Source organism: Benincasa hispida, chromosome 6 (assembly GCF_009727055.1).
Source record: "Benincasa hispida cultivar B227 chromosome 6, ASM972705v1, whole genome shotgun sequence".
Taxonomy (NCBI): domain Eukaryota; kingdom Viridiplantae; phylum Streptophyta; class Magnoliopsida; order Cucurbitales; family Cucurbitaceae; genus Benincasa; species Benincasa hispida.
In genome coordinates, this window is record NC_052354.1 from 7,205,983 (window position 1) to 7,221,778 (window position 15,796).

General features: G+C 36.1%; 1 protein-coding gene across 2 annotated transcripts; it reads right to left on the bottom strand.

Moving 5' to 3' along the window:
- Positions 1–8,704: 8,704 nt before the first annotated feature.
- LOC120080134 (F-box/kelch-repeat protein At5g15710) lies at positions 8,705–14,291 on the bottom strand. Of its 2 annotated transcripts, none has more exons than XM_039034704.1 (4): positions 11,067–14,291; positions 10,535–10,788; positions 10,246–10,421; positions 8,705–9,124 (listed from the first exon to the last, which is right to left on the bottom strand). In XM_039034704.1, exon 1 carries the CDS (start codon positions 13,739–13,741, stop codon positions 12,428–12,430), a length of 1,314 nt encoding a protein of 437 aa, XP_038890632.1. In that variant the 5' UTR covers positions 13,742–14,291; the 3' UTR covers positions 8,705–9,124; positions 10,246–10,421; positions 10,535–10,788; positions 11,067–12,427. The 2 variants fall into 2 exon arrangements, with proteins under 2 accessions (XP_038890632.1, XP_038890631.1); XM_039034703.1 differs by having other exon boundaries at positions 10,246–10,424.
- Positions 14,292–15,796: the final 1,505 nt, after the last annotated feature.

Sequence of the window (15,796 nt, forward strand, 5' to 3'; positions counted from 1 at the left end):
TAAGTATACTATAATAAATTATATTTGGACTTCTATAGTTGGGGATTTGGATTTGTTCGTGATATTTTTCATTATCACCGATATATGTTTGACAACTACTTGTTTTCAATTTGGAGTTTTGTTTTACTAGCAATTAGAAAGGATGTACAATAATGCTATTTTTTAGTCCCTTTAAATTATGTATAGAACAGAAAATATGTATGTCCATCATTAAAAATACATTTTCTATTTTATTATTGAAACAAAACTATAAAAACTTCTATACTTTGATCTTTTTCTATACGGTTTTCTCTTTACAGCCATAAAATGAGAAAGAAACTATCTCTGAATTTTTGTTATAAAAGTCAAAATACGGTAATGTATGTTTGTTAAAAACTCAGACTTTTTTTATTTATAAAATTGTTGTTTTTTTTAATCATTGTATTAATTTGAAACTCGGCTGGTAGTTGGCTTGAATATCTAAATTTGTAAAACTGGGTTGGTTATTTATTTTTTTTTAAAAAAACAATTTTCTATAAAATGAGGAAGGAACCATCTTTGAATTTTTGTTATAAAAGTCAAAATATGGTAATGAATTTTTGTTAATAACTCTGACTTTTTGTTATAAAATTGTTGTTTTTTAAAAAAAAAATCATTGTACTAATTTTAGACTAAGATGGAAATTGGCTTCAATATGATTTTGAAGTAAAAACCAACGTTACTTAAACTGGTCCGGTAATGTGTATGAACAAAAAAACCAATGAATGGGGATAAGGTCCACGGGTGAACAAAAATAGTGAACATTAGCAGCTGATGTAATCATGAGTAAAAATGTTACAAAAAAAATATAGTAATATGTATATCCACCTGATTTTCATGAACAAGAAACAGGAAAAAAAATGTGTCCACCTAATCTAATCATGAACAAAAAATAGAAAAAAAAAAAACAAATAATATGTATTCACGGGTAAGTCCATCATTACACATACATTTTCTATTTTATCATAGAAACAAATCTATATAAATATATTCTCGCACATTAAGGAACCTCAAGTCACTGAAGTTGTATGCTAATTGTCCACCCTAACAAGATCACACAAAAGTAAAGATTACTAGCTTAAAAACACAAGTAAAAATGAAAAATTTGTAACCATCATTCAAAAAATTTACATGCAAAAGGGAGAAAGAAAGTTTAACCTTAGCAAGAGAGAGTGGGCAAACAAGATGGACGCGATTGTTTTCTAACAAGTCCAACCCTAAAACAAGGTATAAGGGGAAAACATTAGTATTATACGAAACTAAAATCAATATAGGAAGGAGTGAAGACACGTGATAAGAAACTAATCGTGGAAGAAGAAAATGACATACCTATTGCATTTAGGAAGTAGATGGAATGGGGAGGTCCTTAAAGTTGAAGGGAAGTAATACACATATATAAAGAACACAACTGATGTCAAATAAAGGCTAAAGGGACTATTTGAAAACATGCAAATAAAGTCAATGGGTTTGAAATAAACCTACCCAATAAAGAGTACCTAACAACTAATGTCAATCATCCTAAAACCAGGAGATATGACAATCTAATAAACCAAATAAAGATTACAAAAGTACTATTATCAATCGATATATAATAAATAAATAAACAGGCTTAGAAAACAGGGTACTTACTAAACAATGTGAATTTATTTATTTTTTAAAAAAACCCCGATGAATGGGAATAGGGACCAGCCTCAAAGATATGAGTTTCATCATTGAAATTCAAATTTCAGACTATATCATGAATAATGGTAATTCAAAAATAGCAACGTAGATATAAAATCAGTAATGTGAAATCAAAACCAAAAGATGTCATTTCATTCAAGGTAATGTGCAATGAAGCAAATGAATTAAAAATTAGAGACCAACAATGGAGATACAAATATCAACAATATGCATTACAAACCAAAACATGAACAAAAGTTCATGATAATGTTAAATGAAGCACATGAACTGAAAATCAAAGACCTACAATAGACATACATAGACCAATAAGTCAATTATTTTGAAATAAACCTACCCAACAAAGAGTATCTAACAACTAATGACAATCAGTATACAATAAACCACCCTAATAATAGGGGATATGGCAATCAAACCAAAATACTATTATCAATCAATGTACAATAAAGAAAACAGACCTCATGAAAAAAAATGATCGACCAACCAATGTGACTCTATTTTTAAAAAACCAATGAATGGGAATAGGGTCTAGTCTTAGAGATATGAAATTCAAATTTTAGAATATATCATGAATAATGGTAAATCAGAAAACAGCAGAGACCAATAATGGAGATACAAATATCAACAATGTACATTAGAAACCAAAAGATGCACAAAAGTTCGTGGTAATGTGAAATGAAGCATATGAACTGAAAATCAGAGACCTACAATGGACATACATAGACCACTAACGTGCATTAGAAGTCAAACAAGAACATAAACCACAAACAAGAACAAAAAAATTTTAAAAAAAAGGGACCAACCAAATAGAAAAACACCAGATTATGCAATCAAAAAGCAAAAATTACAAGCGTTACAGAATCCAAGCAGTGAAGAATCAGAGAATGCAAAACAAAACATGCAAGAAATTTCAGACAAATGCTTGCAAATTTTTTTTAAAAAATGAATAATCCTCATCATCGGCTTAGAAAGGAAGAGAAACAAACATTTGACCTTCTCTCCTACCAGACTCCAGTTCACATCCTTCAACCCCTACCAAACTCCAAAGGAGAACCTCCATCCCACCATGCAAAATCGAACGAAGTGGCAAAGGGGATCCTTCGTTTAGAGTGGCAAGGGGAAGAACGAAGGGAAACATTTGGATCGACAAGGAAAAAGAGGAAATCAGATAAACGGGTTTAGATCTAAGGAAAAATATGCATTTCAATTACCAAATAAACGAAGATCTATAAATTTGTGAAGGACGAAATAAAATTAGGGTTTCATCAAACCGACCCAAAATCAGACTCTTGAGGAGAAAATGAGAGGATGAAACCTCAAAAGAAATATACCAAGAATTGACAGAGATGAGAGAGACGAAAAGAACGACAAATCTAATCTAAGATGTGGAATCGACGGAGTTAGAGGAGACAAGGAATCTTTGAATAGTGGAATCGATGAATGAAAGAGGCGAAAGAGAGTGATGAGAGAGACGACTGATAACTGGCAGAAATGCCAGTTATTATAAGTCTTTTATTTAGAATCATGAGAGCTAATAAGAAGAAAATGCGGTGATAATACTTAGAATTTGCGAAAAATCGAGTTTTGCGTCAATTAGCACCTAAATCCTCACTGACCCTAATATTATGCGTTACTCCATGCCAAAGTGTCTATTTTTGTAGCTATCGCATGAATCAAACGCATGCGTTTGAAATAAGTAATCACAGACAAACGCATGCGCTGAAGCCATGCGATCGCAAAGACAAACGCATGCGCTGAAAGTTGCGGTGATCGTATGCGTCTATTGCATGGAAGTTGCAGTGATCGTTTGCGTCCATCGCATGGAAGTTGTGGTAATCAAGAGAATGCGGTGATCAATTGGAAATTGCAGCCACGGAGTGACAACCATAATAGAAGGACGATCGCAAGATGGGGAGAACGCGTTGATGCTTCACCCGAATCAAGCTCGGACGCATACCTTGGGAGTATCAACAAGATAAGACGATGTGACATTGCCCATACTACGACAAAAGCATCAGTGAGCCATAACGTAATCATGATAGCTGTTGGCGTTTAAACTCTATAAATAGCCTTTGGACCTTCATTTCAAGACATCTAAATTTCTGCTTCAAGGCAGAGGTTTGTGATCACAGATGAGAGCTTGAACGATATTTTCAGTGAGAATTCTTCATCTCCACAAACCAGACCGAGTGACAACCGGAGCTTTCGCCGGAGATAGAGCTCGAGAGAGACATCTTCACCATTCATTCATGGCACCACCGGCAGCCTTGATGCAGAGTCCATTTTTCTTCTAATCTTTGTATTGTATTACATTTCACCTTAAGATATTAAGACATTTTATGATCAATGCAAATCTTGACTCCTTCATTGCCGTCTTCTTCATCATCTTCATCTCTATCATAGTGTATCTTCAGCGTTTATTTATCAAAGGCAATCGCATGCTTAATCGTGTAGCCTAGAGATAGGATGCATGTAGCAACCCACCGAGAGGTGTGCGTTGTGCGAGTATAGTGAGTTAATCCTCTTTGCTTGGTGAAAGGCTGTAGCAACGCTTGTCTATGGGATGTTGCATTGCTTGTCTATAAGTTAAATAGACGCATCTAACTGCCTGAGAATGTAAGAGATGGAACGCACTAAAGCAAAGTTCGCATTGTTCCTAGAGATAAGGCACAATCTTATGCTCGATGCAACCATGCACTATAGAGATATAGTCATGCGGCTGATTACCGAGAGGTGTGCGATGCGTTAGTGCAATGAGCTGGGATTACTCGGGCGATTTAAGATAATAAACATTACTATGCGTTAATGGTTGTTGTGTCTCTACCTATTCTCATTGCAAGTCTTTTATTGCTCAATTTGTTTAGTTAGGAGTATGAGTAGTGTGTAAATCTATTAAACTTCTTTCTATTATTTTATTCATCGCCTCAAACGCATTGCTTCACAAGCATTATTGAGTGACAAGTCCTTGTGTTCGACCTTGGTTTACCCAAGAAACTTGCGTTCGCGTTATACTTGGCGCGAGCGTAAGAAAACTTGTGATAGGAACGCGTGGTCATTGCATACTAGATTAACGCATTTTCATTCCGACGCATGACCTCAGATGCATGGGTGCAAACGCATAAACCATGTCTAACGCATGATTTCATGTACAACTCCATTCGCCGTACTTAATAATAAATAAATTTTCCTTCCAACAACGACCGAGAGAAATCGAGGGGTGGGAGAAGAAGTCACTGTAGCGTGTGATGGTGTGAGAAACAATGAACGCTATTATTGCTAATTAGGATTATAAAATTTGAAGCTCAAACTAAAAATAGTTGGAGCTCCCAAACATGGAGTGGGTTATTATAGCCCATTCCCCTTAATTCCATTATGAGACCCAAACAAACCTTAAGAGTTGACAAAAGGACAAGATTGAAAAAAATAAAGTTGGTGCAAAATATCCAACCAAAGATAAAAGTTGAAATTTTTCATAAAAAAACATTTCAAGAATTACTATAAGCTCTCATTTTTTAAAAAAATAGCTTATTAGTTTGTGTTCTTTTAGGCCAGAACAACACCACCCACTCTCAATCACTCCTTTAATTCTTCATTTATAAAAAATATTTTTCCAAATCAAAGAACGACCCTCTCAAAAGCTAAAATAGCGGGCTAGTTGTTGAGATGAATTTATTCCGACATAAAAATTTTCCAAGTAAAAGGAACTAACTTTTGTTTTTTCTTTTAACTCTTAATTAAACTGGGTCAATTAGCCCCAATATAGATGAATTCCAACAACATTATGACAAATAAGGTTGGCAGGGTCAAAGGTGAGTGTCTCGAAGCTTACTCTGTTCTAAATGCAGAGCAAGATTCTTAATTTTAATTTTTCAAATGCAATTTGGTACCATTATCTTGTAGTTTATGTACAGCCATCTTTTGTTATTGACATTTTAAACGTGTTGAAATGAGATTTTTGTTCAAAAATCTTGGACCTATTGATGGAATCAATAAATCAAGATGGTTCGCAACTACGATTAATTAGTCAAACAAACAAAAGTCCATAACTAAGATCATTGAAACATGTCTCCGAAGTAGGTAGGACAACAAATACATTAGGAGCATAGAATTTGGAAGCTCATGCAACATTCTTTGAAAAATCGTTAAAATGTTTCAATATTATCTCTATTTTATAAATACTCAAGCGTTTCAAACTACCTCTAGAATTAAAAAATTGTTAAAATATTGGACGAAGATTTAAACTTTAAATAGCGTGACGGTGACTTTGAATGAAAATTGAGACTCAAACACCAACGCGCCATTCCAGATCATCGCCATACTTGTTCTATGTTCGAATTTCCATCTAAAAATTCTAATAGATTTCTACTTCAAAGGTAATTTTAAAACATAAGAGGTCAAGAATAATATAGTTGTTCGCAGGAGGTTTTTGGAGAAACATCTTTCGTGGAGTTGAGCTCGTGTTTGTGTTGATTTGATGCGGATGTGGTTCGATCTCTAGTATTTGATTCTCTGATTCTCTTCTGGTTGAATTTGTACGAAGCGGAGCACGTGATATTCTTGAAGTTGAAGTCTTGGAGGAATGTTTATATTTTCAAAACTTAAGCTTCAAGGAATCTTCTGATGGTAGAAAATTCTCTTTAAGCTCTCTAGAGTCTAAAACTTTTGAATCCCGCAAATGAAGAGAACTTCTCTATTTATAAAGTTCTCTAGACATTATGAGCTTAGGCTTAGTTGGTCCATGGACCTGGCCATTGAACCCAAATAATTGGATTCGAGCCTTATTTAGCATTTGGGCTAAATTAAGCCTATTTGGACTTTATCCAAAATAAAAATATTTAATTGGACCAAAATAATTACTTTGATCTAACGATCAAGACGAAAATACATGATATCATTTGGATGGGTCAATTCTTCAATTTTAATCTGGGACACGTGTCAACCTTTAATTGGTCCCAAATTTGATTATTTGTAATTCCGCCATTGGTCCAATGTTTTTGACCAGACTCCATTTGATGTGTCAATTTAATCAAACTATGAATTTGGTACATAAAATTGACTTGAATTTATGAATATTTGACACGCTATTTTTTTATGCCAATTTACCAGAATGTGAATTTAAGTTAAATTTTTTATTTGATTTTCTTTGCATAAACATTGGTTTGAATTTGAGCAGAATTTATGCTACTTAATTCAAAATTTAATTTGGAGTAAAATTGGACTTCTACCAAAATTGTTTAACTTGAACTTGGATGAAGTTTGGAGATGAAATTTGAATTCCACTCAATTTTACTTTGGGATAAAATTTCGGACTGTGTCCCCTATTTAAATTTGAGATAAATTAGAGGCATTATCCACAATTTAGATCGAATCGCATCCGCATCCAATCAAAACAAACACAAGTTCAACTCCACGAAACACGTTTATCTAACAAAACTCATGCGAACAAATTGGCACGCGCAGTAGGACCTCTCTACCTCTTATCTCTCTTTCATCATCCAAATCAATAAATAGCACCCACGAAAGTTGCATCCAAAGTTGGCTCCTATAAGCGACTTGTCACTCGAAGTCACTCAAAGGGGATCCTGCATGAGTAAGAATAAGATTCTGTCATCGCGGAGAAAAACCGGGAACAGTTGATGGAATTTCCTAAAGGGAAGATCATCATCAGAGAAAACCTCTTGTTTGAAAATTCTGCTCCTACTTCTAATCAATCAGAGAAAGAGTCGCACTTTGATGTAGTGTCTATCATGATGACGGATGTAACAGCTGAGGCAGTCATGGCAAAGATGAATTGGAAGATAAATCTATAAATGAAAGTTGTTGAGGAGCGAGACCATGAAATCACTGCCTTAAGAGATAAAATGCAGGCTCGAGAAACTGCGAGACGAGTCAAGCTCCGACTGCCAAAGTCAATAACAAAGTAAAGACTGTCTTGCAAGACAACCAACCGCAAGAATTCACCTCCGTTGCCTCCCTATCAGTTCAACCGCTGCAGGATATGATCACAAACTCTATGAAGGCTCAGTATGAAGGATCATCACAAACTTCTTTTATGTACTCCAAGCCGTAGACCAAAAGAATCTATAACTTAAGAATGTCAGTTGGGTACCAACCTTCAAAGTTCTAACTGTTCGATGGAAAGGCAATTTGAAACAACATGTTACTCACTTTGTTGAAACCCACGAAAAATGCAAGAACAAGAGGAGATCTGCTAGTTAAGCAGTTTGTTCGAACCTTGAAAGGAATTTTTTATTGGTATATCGATTTGGAGCCGAAAGTGATTAACAATTAGGAACAACTAGAAAGAGAGTTCCTAAACCGCTTTTACAACACTAGACACATCGTTAGTATGATGCATCTGATGCTGTAGAAGCGGTTCAAGAACTCTGTTTCCAGTTGTTCTCAACTGTCAATCACTTTCGACTCCAAATCGATATACCAACCAAAAATATTTCCTTTTAATGTTCGGACAAACTGCTTGATTAGCAAGTCTCCTCGTGTTCTTGCATTTTCGCAGGTTTCAACGAAATGAGCAACATGTTGTTTCGAATTGCCCTTTCCATCAAAATGATGGAATTTTGGAGGTCGGTACCCAACTATTCTCAGGTTGTCGATCCTTTTGATGTACGACTTAGAGTACATAAAAGAAGTTTGTGATGGTCCTCCATCTTGAGTCCTTAAGGAGTTTGTGATCATATACTGCAGCTATTGAACTGACAAAGATGCGACAGAGGTGAATTGTTGCAGCTGGTTTTCCTACAAGACAATCTTTCCTTTGTCATTGGCTTTGACAGCTAGAGCTCGACTCATCTCAGCAATTTCTCGAGCCTGCATTTGATCTCTTAAGGCAGCAATTTCTTGGTCTCGCTCCTCAACAACTTTCATTAAGAGATTTATCTTTCTCTCCATCTTTGTCATGGCTACTTAAGTTGTTACATCCGCCATCATGACAGACACTACATCAAAGTGTGATTCTTTCTCTGATTGATCAGAAGCAGGAACAGAGTTGTCAAACAAGAGATTTTCTCCATTTTCTTTATGTTGGAAAAAGTACACCATCCTTTATCAAAAAGTCCCTAGGTTTGTTGTGATGTGAAAGGGCGGAATACAACACAATAAAAGACTCATGTTCCCACTCTTTCATTTGTTTTCTGGTAATAAGCCTATCTACAGAAGCTTGCTGGGAGTCTGTACTCATAGATGAGATTATTGGACTCTTGCTTTTTGTTGGGGTACTTTTAGTGAGCTACAAGACGGATACTTGCTTTTGCTTGCCTTCTTCTCTGACTACGGCTTGCCCGCGATAACCCTACCGAGCTTCATTAAGCTTGTTTAATCAAATCCCAAGTCTACCCGGGGTGGAATTTTTCATTGTCGGCCTGAAGGACGAGAGTTGGGGAGGAGTACTGCTGCTTAGGCCCACCACCTTCATGCAAGCATTTGAGCCAAATTAATTAGATTCATGCCTTATTTGACATTTGGGCTAAATTAAACCTATTTTTTGGACTCTTTTGGACTTCAACCGAAATAAAATATTTAATTAGACCAAAATAATTACTTTGATCCAACAATCAAGACTAAAACACATGACATCATTTGGATGGGTCAATCCTTGTCTTCAATTTTAATCTAGAACACATGTCAACCTTTATTTGATTCCAAATTTGATGATTTGTAATTTCGCCATTGATTTGAGAAATGACGTGACAATTTGTGATTGGTCCAAGATTTCTCATTGTGGTTAATAGGAAATCCTATAAACAAAAGGAAAAGACATTACTCCAATAACACCACATTATTCAATTGATGTGAAAGTGAAGAAAAAATGGAAATAGTAGAACTAGTAGTGATGTTGGATAGCAATGTCAGAACTTGAAGAGCTTTTCATGATCTGCCTAGGAGTTCCAAAAAGTCATTTTTCAAAACTCCCAAATCCAAGATTGGGCCACCACAAGGCTAGGTTGATAAACAAGTTGGTGCATGTGTTCCCTATAAGAAACTGAAGTTTGGTCCAGGCTCAGATTTCTAGACACTCCCCCCCTTCTGAATTTTTGCTATAACAAGACAATTCAAGTGCCAAAATTCCAGCCCATGATAGGTCATTCAGAGCAAGCTAAACAATAAACATAACAAGAAGAAATAATGTCTTACAACTTCAAGAATTCACTTTTGTTTATAGTATACAACACTTGGCTTCTTGGTGGAGCTAAAATCACAAAGATTTTGGATGTTTTTATAGCCTTTCCTTGACTATTATAAACTATATTTATTGTAATAGTTTCTCTCTTTTGGGGAGGGGTTCTCTCTACCCCTTATCCTAAAGTTGTTCCTTTTGTTAATATGAATGTAGTTTAAAATGCTCCACAATATCGTCATCTTGAATGAAAGAACATAACTTGAAACCCTATGCTCAATAGTTGATATGAATCTTCAAAATACAAAAAAGTGAATACACTGAACAGGCCACAGGAAGCAGACAAAAGGGTATGTACTTGACGCTCTATAATCAGCAGCAAAAGCAAAACCAACAAAAACTTATCTCTTTACCTCTAAATGTGTTATACAGTCTAAGTCTCTTCCTCAAACAATGGCATTTGAAGGCTTTACTCCAATCAGCCACTCTTCTCTATCAACCCTTTTCGTCGGTAAATGATCAAATGATTCCTTTTCTCCTAGCCCACTTCCACCAGTTCTCATGGTACATGAACACCACAGAAAATTTCCTGCTGTAATTTTGATACTGTTGCTAATCAGAGACCCCCAGTCCAATAGGTATAGAAAAGCAGAAGAGAAACACGGTTTGTTTTTAAAGTTAATCATGAAATGAGAAGCATACCCTTTGTTAACATGAGGCCTTTTCTTTAGTTCCTGTAAGCCAGCTTTTACCTTATATAAAAAGTTGTGGACACTTTAAGAAACTGCAACAAACAGATTCATAAAAACTGCAGGACAGTGAAAATGCGAAATATGCCTTGAATAGCGAGAGCAAGAGACTTCCCAACTATGGAGTTGATAAAGAAAACCTATAGAACTGTTGACCCCATTGAGCTTTATTGTGCCATACCCGGTTACTTCATTCTCCTGTATAAGCTTTACACATTGGAAAAAGAGAGTGGGAAATTCAAATAAGGGTTTATTATCAAGGGTTTTATAGATAGACTCAAAATCAAGTAAAAACTAGGATTTCAAAGCTTGTCTCTGTATAATGTGTGTGTGTGTGTGTGTGTGCAGGACTTAGAAATACTCATCAGAAATAAGTAAAATATAGAGGAATTTGAAGAAAGACTGTTTTCCAAGGCCTACCCCTATGGATTGTTTTCTTTTCATGCAAGCAAAGAGAGAAGGCGCAGATGGGGGCTAGCATTTACCTTAAATAATCCACAGTTCAATGGCTTTCTCCATGAGATAATACTGCGGAGTTGATGCAAAAATAAGCTGAATAATCCAAGTTCTCTGCAAAATCAATAGTTTTTCACCCAAAGAGATCTGCAGGTTCCAAGAAACTTATCTTGCTTTGAACATCATGTAAAAGTACCGGAGAAAGAAATAGAAAGAAAAGATGGCTAAAATGTCACAAACTGGGGAAAACCTTGCCTTCTATATATATAGATATAGATATAGATATATAGATATTGCACCCTTGAAAGCAAAATAACCTTGATCTTGCAGCCCAATTGGCACATTAGTAAGTGAATGACACCCTATTCTTTGAGCTCAACTTCTTAAATAACTCCATCAGAACCTCTGAGTAAGGGATCTGGTGTATTTAGAAAAGATCTGATGAAGAAATCTGAAATGATTCACCATTTGAAAAACCAAAGGAGGGTAGTTCATGCAGGTGAAATACTGGATTTCTTCTCAGAAGACAAGCTTTGATCCATAGACGATATGAATTCAAACAGTAATCACGTTGAAACAAAAGGAAAAAATCTCAAGAGTTGAGACTTTTGAAGCCAACCAACACTAAATTTAGGAACATCGCAAGGAGCAAATTTCTGGTTTAGTATAAGAATTTCCGATTAAACTTGAAGAAATTGTTCTTTATCATGTCCTGAAGAGATGATACAAATCATTCTTTTTACATTAGAGAAAAGATCTGAAAACTATATATATATATGCAATTATCAAAACAACAATTTCAGTATTTGACTCCAATCATAGAAGTTAATCTGAGAGCTCAGATTGTTCAGAGCCTCTTGAAGCACCATATTTGATTTGAGCAGCTAGTAACCAAGAACCGAGTTCTGGCAAATGGCATTAACATTCTTGATCATCATCATTGACTCAGCTCACAATTATATGTCAGATTCAACTGCAGGAGCAACGGAGCTAATTGCCATAGTGATAACTTGGACTGAACCTGAACCAACGAATCAGCAAATACAAACTTGGCTTCCATTCTTCCCAAATGTCACCCACATAACTTCCTTGAATGCAGTTTATCACATGCTCAAGCTAGCGTGTCATTAAATCCATGTACGGAAAGTCTTGGTTGAAACTATTCTTACTACTGCTATATCTTGCAAACAAAATTGGTCTCATAGGCGTTTGATCATGTAGTTAGTCAAGCAAAACAGCAGATGACACTTAAATGATGCCCCAGTAATCACGAAGTGAAGTAACGATTTACATGGATGTATACATGTAGCAGTCATACAAAAAATTGTGCCTTCAAATAAGAATGGATGTAATAAAGAATCTTCACTGAAAATTTAAAAAAAAAGTCAGCTCATAGTACAGAAGCATCAAATCTTGGTTCATAAAAACAGACCTGGCTGTTACATGACTGCAGAGCACAGCCAGCAATCCAAGACCAAACTTTTTTATCCACATCATAAAGAAGACTCTTCCCTTGGTTCCAAGAAGTAAAACAGATCAGATTATCCTGTCCAAAGCACTCAAATCTCTCTGCTGATAACCTCAACAAAACTCGAAAATATTTAGGTGGCATTCTACTAATCTCTATCCACATAATTTTTGCATGATCCAGTTCCCAAATTCTCATGCTTTGAAGAGTGCTATAAAGACCAATCCTACCAACAAGGAATAGACGCTTCTGTGTACCGGCAACCAAATACCCATCTAATAATGAACGAGGGAACCTGGCTGGAATATGTTCCCAATAGCCTGTGTCCAGCCGATACATCATTAGACCAAGAGGAGAAAGAGCTTCCAAGTATAACTTGGAATCACAATATGCCATCTTTGAGGAGCAGAGATTTACTGCAGGCATTGTCTGGTGAAGCGACCAATGGTTCAGCTTTGAGTCATAAACTTCAGTGGGTAGAGACTTATCACCATAAATATCACTAGTCGCTACAACTTTAAATGACCGGTCAGTCCGATCAACAACCAAAATTAGCTGCCTCTGCTGATTATGATGCATATTTGGCAATGCCCTCCACTTTTGTGTGAGTGGATTGCATACCAAGGTTTTGAAAGTTAGCCCATCAAGCCCAGAAAAACAAACAAGACCACCAGATGAACCAACCAACCAAAATGCCCAAGGAGGCAAAAATGTGAATGGAATCTTATACCATGTTTTCAACGGCAAGCTGAAGACTGAGCATTGGGGAGTTTGAGAATTCTTCCAAAATGTGAGAAGACAAGGCCCATGTGAAGGCACTTGTGCGTGAAATTTAAGAAAACTACTATCTTGAAGTATCGAATTCCACCTTTTACAAACAGAACGAAGCCTAAAGATTAAAAATGGAGGAACCCTAGCTAAGATTTCATTCAACAAATCTTCAGGTAGCATCGCCCATATACTGTCTTCCATTTGAACATCTGGATGAGCTGCTTTACCAAATGTTGTAACTGTTTCCTCATCTAATCCTCGTGGTTTGGTCTTTATAACCTTCTGTCTCGAAGGACTAGTGTTCCTCGATCCTGCTCTACCCAATGGACTAGTATTCCTCCCACCACCTCTTAGAGGCGAAACTTGTTCCACAACCATATTATCTTCACGAACAACCCCACTTTTCAAAGATTGAGAATTAACAGCTCCAGACCCAGATTGAGAAGATTCCCCAAGACCATCCATGGCGATGGTCTTATTCACAAAATACCCAACAAAACTCCCTTACCCACCACAAAATGCAGAACCCTATGACACGCCACTCACTCCAAAAGATCCAAAATTTTCAGGCTAAATAGCAAATTTCAACTTCGGATATCAAAACCCATCTCCGAAAACACAGTACCAAGTGCACAGAACAATCAACTAGAACAAACATTCCACTTCAAATTAAACAGAAGAATAAAATAAAATCGAGCCGAACTTCATTCTATCAGATCCTTAGACGAAAGAATCAGTCACTGATCCAAATGAAAAAAACGAAAATGTATAAGCCCAAATGGAACCTGACAAGACGGAGCAGAAGCTTTGTCGTCAGATATGAGGTCTGTATCAGGTTCCGCCATGAAAAAAATCTTCCTCAAAGCTTGAATATTAGAAATTCGGCATCGAAATTAGGAGAAGGACCTAATGTTGAAAGAACCCTGTTCCTTATTTGCGGTCGATTTTCTTCCTTCCCAATTTTCTCAAGTACGCCCCCGCTCCTTGTTTGATTTTCTTCTCCGCGACTATTTCGCTCTCGTTGAATGATTTTTATTAAAAATAAGAAATAAAAATCGAAGGCCATATTCGGGCGCGGCAATCATCCGTGCGATTGGATTCTTACCCTATCAAAACATGCCACGTCAAATACTTTGGTTTTGAATTTTGCTTGGTTTGTTTTATCTGACCCAATGCTTATCCAATTTAAGAAAAATGCCACAGGTTGGTCTACAGACCTATTTAGAGTTTGACTCATTATATGATTAAGGCATAGTTTAACTTTTCCTCAAAAGGGGGGAAAATGTGATAAAAAATTAAAATATCATTTTTCATCCTCGCTTGGAGATGGAGACGGATGTATCAATGTCTCATTCATAAACGTAACTAAATTATTTTTTTATCACATTTATTGTGGCAAATGTAACTCTTGATTAAGATTGAAGTTGTTTGCATTGCACTTGTCACTTGTAATGTAATGGATAGCGTAGTATTACTAAACTACCAACTGGGTTTAAAAAATTTACAGCGCGTTGTCCGAATTCACAGACATATGGGCCAATACGAAGAATATTGTAAAGACCTTCATCTTGAATGGTTTTGAGGAACCTTGTAATATTAAGATTGGGAGTGAAATCATATTGGGGATGAATGAGTTAATGGGCATGTCAGAAAAACACAAGTTTCAATATCGTCTAATCCGTCTTCTTTTGCTCTTTTGATCAAATTAGGCCACATCTCAAAGAATGGAGAATCAAAATGAAACCCAATTTGTTTCGTATAAAGATGATAAATATTGAGAAAGTATTATGTCAAGAGTGCAACGTAGATAGTTGATAACTTAATTGTGTGGGTGAAATCATCAGATAAAGAACAAAAAAATTTAGTGAGCCTTGTTCATGCTCTATCAGGGTTGATAAGAGCAAGTTTGATCCGTGCTTGTGCTCGTGTGCTCATTTGGAGTTGACCCGAGATGAACAGGATGTGCCTCGGGATAGAAGAGCAAGTTGACTCGGGATGAATTGAGCAAGTGTCCCAAAATGAATGGAAGGTGCGTTGGGATTTAAAGCAAGCTCTCATAGTTGGGAGTGAAACGGATTTGTTCGAGGGTAGCCTCAATGTGGTACTTTGTTTGAGGGGAGGATTGTTAAGAATGCGAATAAAATCCCACATTGGTAAGGAAGTGATCATGGATATATAAGTAAGGACAATTATCTCAATTGGTACGAGGCCTTTTGGGGTGAAACCAAAAGAAAAGTAATGAGGGTTTATACTAAAAATGGACAATATTATAGGATGTATCTTCTTCAAGAACAAATGTTCAAGATTCAAGAATATGTTAGTTAGTACCACTTACAAGTATTCAGGATTGAAGAATATGTCAGTTAGTACCACTTAGCTGAAGTGGGAGTACATGACTGTCTTTTATGTCTGGGGGACAGTTCCATGTAGCTTGCTCATACCTCGAGACAAGAATAGATGAGTTACAATTATTTTTCTAATAGTTTCCTGTTTTGTTACTTTGTTGATTTTACAAGTTTT

Bases quoted from the DNA above. Each gene is read 5' to 3' on its own strand.
- LOC120080134 (XM_039034704.1), bottom strand. From the start codon at position 13,741: ATGGATGGTCTTGGGGAATCTTCTCAATCTGGGTCTGGAGCTGTTAAT.